General features: G+C 33.5%; 1 protein-coding gene across 3 annotated transcripts in view; it reads right to left on the bottom strand.

Annotated features, from left to right (window-relative positions):
• Positions 1-3,040: 3,040 nt before the first annotated feature.
• LOC106464153 (protein TMEPAI-like) overlaps positions 3,041-7,154 on the bottom strand; it is a 76,817-nt gene continuing 72,703 nt past the window's right edge. For all 3 annotated transcript variants that reach the window (XM_022391841.1, XM_013924273.2, XM_013924274.2), the window contains exon 3: positions 3,041-5,559. In XM_022391841.1, coding sequence (XP_022247549.1) covers positions 4,951-5,559 — 609 coding nt within the window. In that variant the 3' untranslated portion in view covers positions 3,041-4,950. The remainder of the gene's footprint in view (positions 5,560-7,154) is intronic.

Below are 7,154 nucleotides of genomic sequence, written 5' to 3'. Positions count from 1 at the left end.
ATGGTATTCTTCTCCGGAGATGGGTAACTACAAATGGGAAATTGACGACTTGGCAAACAGTTATACCGAGGAAGTTAAGGGAAGTTGTGCTGCGTCAATCCCATGATAATTTAACAGGAGGACATCTCGGAATTAGGAAGATATTGAGTCATCTACGACAAAGATTTTACTGGATAGGTATGAGGCGAGATGTGGAAGAATGGTGCAGGACATGCAGTGCTAAAAGGGGGCCCAAGCATAAGGGATGCCCACCTTATGAAGAGTTGCCTGAGAATGTGTCAGAGTTTGTGAAAGTGCTATCGGAAAGCATGGATGATATTCACCATCAAGTGCATTCAAACTTGAAAACGTCTGCTGATTCCATGAAGCTATCTTTTGATAAGAGATCTACTGAAGTCAGCCTTGAACCAAGAGACAAGGTGTGGTTGTATAATCCTAGGAAGACCAAAGGGAAGTCTCCTAAGTTGTCTTCTCCATGGGAAGGCCCATATAACATAGTGGATCGTCTCTCAGACGTGACTTTCCGGGTAAAATGTGGACGGCGAAGTAAACCAAAAGTGGTGCATGCCAACAGGCTTTGGCATTATCACGGTCCAGACATTTCAGTTAGGATGAAGTAGACAACAGAACAAATGAGGCTTCTGAAGACGTGCCACCTGAAGAAGAAACTCTACTCAGTTTTGAGAAGGGAAACGATGTAGCTCTTGATGAAGTTACTACCACTGATGTGACTGTTTCCGATGATAGGACGTTTCTTGATGAAGCAGATGAACCCCACGTGAAGCAGAAGCCAACAAGACGGAGACCAGTATGGAAGAAGATACGTCCCGTAAAATTAAGATACTTTTTTGAATTGTAACTTTGTGTTTGTAATTCTGTACATTTTAATTAAGTTATTGTTAATTGTTATTGGTTTATTGTATATGGCTATTGTTCGGGACGAACAATACTAAGTTCTGTGTTGCGTCAGCGAGGTCACGTGACTCGTTCTCTCGAACCTTCGGGAATAGTCGGGAAATTACTAGATATAGGGTAGTCTGGTATATATATATATATATAGGGTGACAACGTGACGGGATAATGTATGTGTAGGTAGTGAGTAATTGATCTGCAGTGAGAAAGTATTATTGAAGTTGAGCACGTTCGTTGTTACAGCGTTTGTTTTAGCGCGATTGTTGAAATTAAGTGTATCGTAAAGTTATATTCGGAAAGAATAAACCAGTTTAATTAAGAAAGGACTTGTGTCGCTAAAGTTTCGTCGGAACGAATTTACGGAAAATCAATTAGCAAACGGAGACGTAACAGTACCAAAAGAAAATTAACTTATAATAGTTACTTGTTGTGATTATTAAATGTGTGTGTGTGTGTGTGTATGTATCACAAGTAATTATAGAGCCACCATTCAATCCATACTATTTAGAAACAGTTAAAAAATATCTATGTAACTATATATATATAAACAGTATCATAATTATAATATATAAAACTGTAGTTTACATTTGGGTTGATAAGTTCTGCAAATGACTGTACTTACACATTTACCTAAACTTTTTATCACCATAAATTAAAATTGTTGGCAAACTTCTTTTACATTAGGATTCTGTGTCTCAAAATGAGCACATCACTGAAGTTAGCAATTAATCAACAAACACTCAATAAAACTTTCCTTGCATGAAATATGGGGGATAAAAAACACCCAATATTAATCACACTAGTTTCAAGTATTCACTTCAAACTTGTATGTAGTAGTGCTTATGTTCATTTTTACTATGCTTTGCTTGCTCTCTCTTCATCTATGTTTCTCAGTTGTTTTCATTTTTACTATTTCACAATAACACAATAAAAGGGAAATAATAAGTAACAAACAGTAAAAATTCTGATATGATTTACTTTGTTCACATTAGATATATTAAATATTTAACATTTATCTATTATGACAATAGGCAACACTGTTTAATGCAAGAAAGTGATTTTAGAAAAAAATGGTAATGGTTCATGTTCTAGAATAAGTTAACCACCCTAATGGGCACTGCCAGTGAGCTGTTTCTCCAAGGAGAAATGCTTGTACTATTAATTTCAAAATATAGGTTGTTCACGGTATATTATAAAAATATATGGTCTTTGTAAATAATATGTTTTAAGATTAATAAAACTAATACCATAACCAGTATATTTTCCTAAAGGTAAATTAGAATTAGACAGTATAGCAGTTTTCCCACATCTCCCTACATCATCATTAAAAGAAATTTCTGTTATGTGCTTCACAATGATTGTCATTTGCATAAACCAAAACCCATCAAGCAGATGACAAGAGCATGGCCTGGGTATCAGCCTGTATCATATGTTATTCAATATTCTCAGCATATGACAAAGAAAAGACTTGGAACCAAGACTTGAACTTGAGGCCTCTTTCTAACAAGGCCTGTGCTCTAACCACTGAGCTACCCAGGATTACACATTTTCCATGAATGTCCACTTATAAAGTCTTTCTCTATGAGTATGAGTACCATACTATGTTATGATAGGTACAAAAACCAAAGCACAGAAGTGTATCACAGACTTACAATTATTTATTAAATTTTGTAAGGAAATCATGAAATAGTAATATGGTTATATCATAACAATTAATATTATATAACACAATATCCTATATATAAATATATTTGTTAAAACTATGTACTAATTATATTTTTAAGTAATCATGTTTCACAGATGAACTTATGACATTTCAACCCCAAGATGTAATAAATATAAATAAACTCAGACTGATACTTTTCAAATAATTGTTAAAGGCTATACATAGTAAAACAATAAAAATGTGACTTATAATAATACATAGTCATTTGTATTACTTACCACTGTTTTATCTACAAATGTAAAATACAATTTTATCTATTTTAATTAGTATTCAGTCATTAAAGTTTTTCATAAAAAAAAATTAGGTTTTCAATTTTCTGCATTAACTTGTGTGATCTTTAATTAAAACATTTTCTTTTTAACTTTCAAAGTAAAAACTATTTACTTGTCATAAGAAATCAGAAAATGTAGCAAAATCTTTTACTTCTCAAAAATCAAAATATTTTAAATCATCATAGGCTCAAACAATGTACGAATCAATCAAAAAAAATTTAACACGAGACTGTTCTTCACATTATTATACATGTAATGGATATTTAGAAAGATGTGTAGTGTAGAAAGTTTTGCTTAAAATTCTATGCTCGCTTTAGATATTGAAATATTATAAAAATTAAACAAAAGAATATTTATTTTAACAAGGATGATCTTTTCTATATTGATACATTAAAGTTTTTCACATTTGAAAACATTTTTGACAGCAGATAGTTTTAATTAGGTTTAATTGAGTTTCAGTTTCACAACAACTTTCCAAAATATCTATTCTCAAAGAATAACTAAAAACAAATTATAAACCAAAGAGATGAGCCAATTAGTTAATTTTTCTAAGCCACTAATTACAAGTCTAATTTTATGCATGAAAAAGGTTCAATTACTGAATGTATTTTAGAGCAATTAATAAAAATGCAACTTATTGAATTTTATTTTAGTTTAAAGTTAGTCAGTGTCATGTCAGTTGAAACATTTAAGATGAAGTCCAAAAGTTAGGTCACCATTTGGTATAACTAAGAACTGAACACATTTTTAAAACTTATTAATGGACTGAAAATTTCTAAAAGTACAAACTCAAACTGCTGATAAATCACAACTGTATTCAATAGGCAAAATGTACAACCCTGATCCAAAGCAGTATATGAAATACACAAAACAGTATCACAACAAAACATTTTTTCTTCTTCTTGTTTTTTACATACTTGGCACAGTATGATGACACATGTTCCACTAAAATACAACATACAGGATTTTTATTGTTGACCAGAAATACATGTATAAGTAAAAACTACTACACATTTTTAGGTTGGAATTTTTTCAAATTAGAGATTCCACCTTATTTTAATACCCTGTCAAATTACATTACAACAAAGTTAACTAGCTACAGATAATAACAAAAAACCTAGCAGAATAAATCTATCCTGTATATGAAAACTTTATTCTTCATAACAGCCAATGCATTGTTTGTAAAATACGTATGAAAAAGAAAAAGCTGGTGAATGTGGTAATAAGATAATAATCCTCATCTTGGAATACAACTTCAACAATAGAAAAAGTTCATGATGCTTTTAAAACAAAAGTCCAGAAAAAAAAGAAGACAAAAGCAGCTCTTCAAAGTGTATAAAGCAATAAGATATGAGCATGGAAAGGGCACTTTGTTTTTGAAAATAACAACAACAACAACAACACAATTCAGTACTATACACCAAGTACTAGTTAAGCTTCTGGCCTAAGTTATTCTTTCTCAAGTAAACTTCAGATTCTTTAACAAAGTATAGCACCAATTCCTGCAGTACCTTACGATAATGCAGGTCTTTGTACACATCTTTTAATCCACACTTCTTGTCATAACAGAACTCACTTTGTTCAATTTCTTAATAACAAACTTGACATATATCTACATTTACTTTTATACTTGAAAGCACATAATTTACGACTCAATGTTTAAGACACCACAAGTTAACAGAAACAGAATGATGTGTTATAAACTGAAGTTGTAGGATGTTAAATTCATAAGATAAAACAAAACTACTAATATATCTATACATATTAGTATGTCTCAGACATACAATATACTGGTTATAAAAAGCTGGTAGCAAAAGAAACAGAAAGTGAATAACAAATAATTCACAACTTTATCTGAGGCACTCTGAGAACAGGCCATCACTAGATGTAGTCATTAGCAATACACCAGATCTGATTCTGGTCCTTCAGGAGCAGTTCTCCTTGAATTCCATTAAGCACTACTCTTCAAAAGTGGTATTTAAAGTTACATATCACATTTCTTCCATAGAAAAATTTCCTAATCACTGAACCAGACAGCAGTTAGACTCCATTGGTACTATCAGTAAAATGGTCTTGATTGTCAGTAAAATCACAATAGAATGGAGGTGAGTCTACTGCATTTAAAACTGACTGTTCTCTCTCAGAAATTGACCTATCATCCTGACCACTGCCTGAGGTGTCTCTAGTAGACACAATATTGGATATCTCAATATGAGAAAGGAGCATAACATTACAAGATTCTTGTAAGTAATTACAATGATTACTGGGAATATCAGCATTAACATTCAAATGACCACTGTTTGAATGTACGACTAGGGAACTAATATTTGGAGTCTGCAAGACTACTGGCTTTGATAAGAGACAAAAAGAGTTTGGCTGATATGGAGGAGGATTTTCGTTTTTTGATACTGTTTTGTTAGGTGGTGGTTTTATCCAGCTTCTAAGTATTTCATTGTCTTGAATGGAATCCTGCACATGGACAGACTTTGAACCAATGTGCGGGAACTTTTCACCATCAGGTAAAGATATTGTAGCTGGTAGACCTAAAGTAAAGTCCATCTGCACCGTTTGCTGTCTTATCTGTTGATCTTGCTTAGAGGCAAGATCCATCTTTCTATGTTTTTCTAGACTGTCAGGGGTATACAGCACCTGAGAGAAAGAATTCAGAAAAAATAAAAATAAATGTTATCTTTACTTTTTCTTTTTTTTTTACTTTACTGAACATTCAAATGTTACAAAAGTATTAATATAACTTACTACTATTTACTGATGAAATAAACAAGATTTAAATAAAATAAATATTTTGCATTAATATGAAATAATTCTCCACCCCCTCACATAACTTACTGTGCTCATGTCAAGAGATATTACACAAATTTCGCTTTCCCACCATAATTCTACATTGCAGTCATAATGAAAATCACACATCATCCTGCTGTGGGGAGATGAGTAGGAAATCTTTAAGAGCTAAATAGTAGATACTGTTTTACATTAATTTTAATCTCAAAAATGTAAAATGTAATTCAGGAAGACCTACCTCTAATACTATCTCACCTGTCAGTGAGGTAGCTCCTGTTGACTGAACATTGTGCACCAACAGCACTTCCAGTCTTTTCTCACTGTTCTCGGGTAGCTTCAATCAGAGCCGGAGTTACAATTTTCTTACATTGCACTGAAAATGTATTTCTGATAAGTACTTACCTCCTTTCACACAAAAGGCTATCTCAGTTATTGACTGCCCTCTAAGCATTGCTAAAAGAATTTTAGTAATCGGCACACCAGTTTCATGCCATTTCTGAACACGTACCTATTATGTGACTACTCTCCACCAATAATATTGCACCACCTATAATGGCACAACTGGCTCCCTCTGCTATTCCCACTCAATTCTCACTTTCAAGCATTGGCAGGTACTAGAATAAAAGCACCGGTTTTAGTGGAGAGGAAGTGTGTGAGGAGATAACTATATATTGGAAATACATTTTCAGTGTAAGAAAATGTTAACTTCCAAAATGGACAGACCTGTTCATACAAAAGGACAGAATTCCACATTGAAAAGGTGGAGGACCAGTGTAGGTGCAAAAAGAACAAACCAAGCAGAAAGCAACTGCCTAGAATGAATGGGTGTGCTTGAAGATAAAATGAACACACCTGTGTGGTACTGCAATACTTCTGGAATAGGTATGTTCTTTGCCCAGGAATTAGGAAAGTAACATCAAATGGGTAGAAAATGTAATGCTTGCACAATTGTAAGAGCATTAAGAAAGTCCAAACTGTATCAACATATAACAAGATTAAAAAAAAATTAATAACAACAGGTGGCTAGGGCATGTGGACTGTGCTATCAATACTGAACAACCCCAACCATAAGTACACAGAGTGCTGCATGTCAAGCAACTGGAATTATGAAGAGGAAGTGAGCAAATGGTCGTAACCGGATAAACTCTCAAAACTACCATGGGAGCAAGAAGTATGCCAAATCAAACCTGGTCATGAGGTCTTGGTGTTGCCTCAACCCAACTGTAAGAACAGGGAAGGTTGTAATTGGTATTACAAGCAAAATCATACCTCACTCAACCGTAAATGCAAGAAAGAGACATCCTGTATCTGGAATTACAAGGAAGACAAGCAGTATTTGCCCAACTGTAGGAACAGTGTTTGGATGTCCTTTTGCTGGTATTATGAGGCAGACGAAGTCTCTCAAACCCAACCACAGAAGCAGGAAAGAACCTTCTGCAACTGGA

Source organism: Limulus polyphemus, unplaced genomic scaffold (assembly GCF_000517525.1).
Source record: "Limulus polyphemus unplaced genomic scaffold, Limulus_polyphemus-2.1.2 Scaffold1572, whole genome shotgun sequence".
In the NCBI taxonomy this organism is placed as follows: Eukaryota; Metazoa; Arthropoda; class Merostomata; order Xiphosura; family Limulidae; genus Limulus; species Limulus polyphemus.
This window is presented reverse-complemented; position numbering and strand designations above follow the sequence as displayed.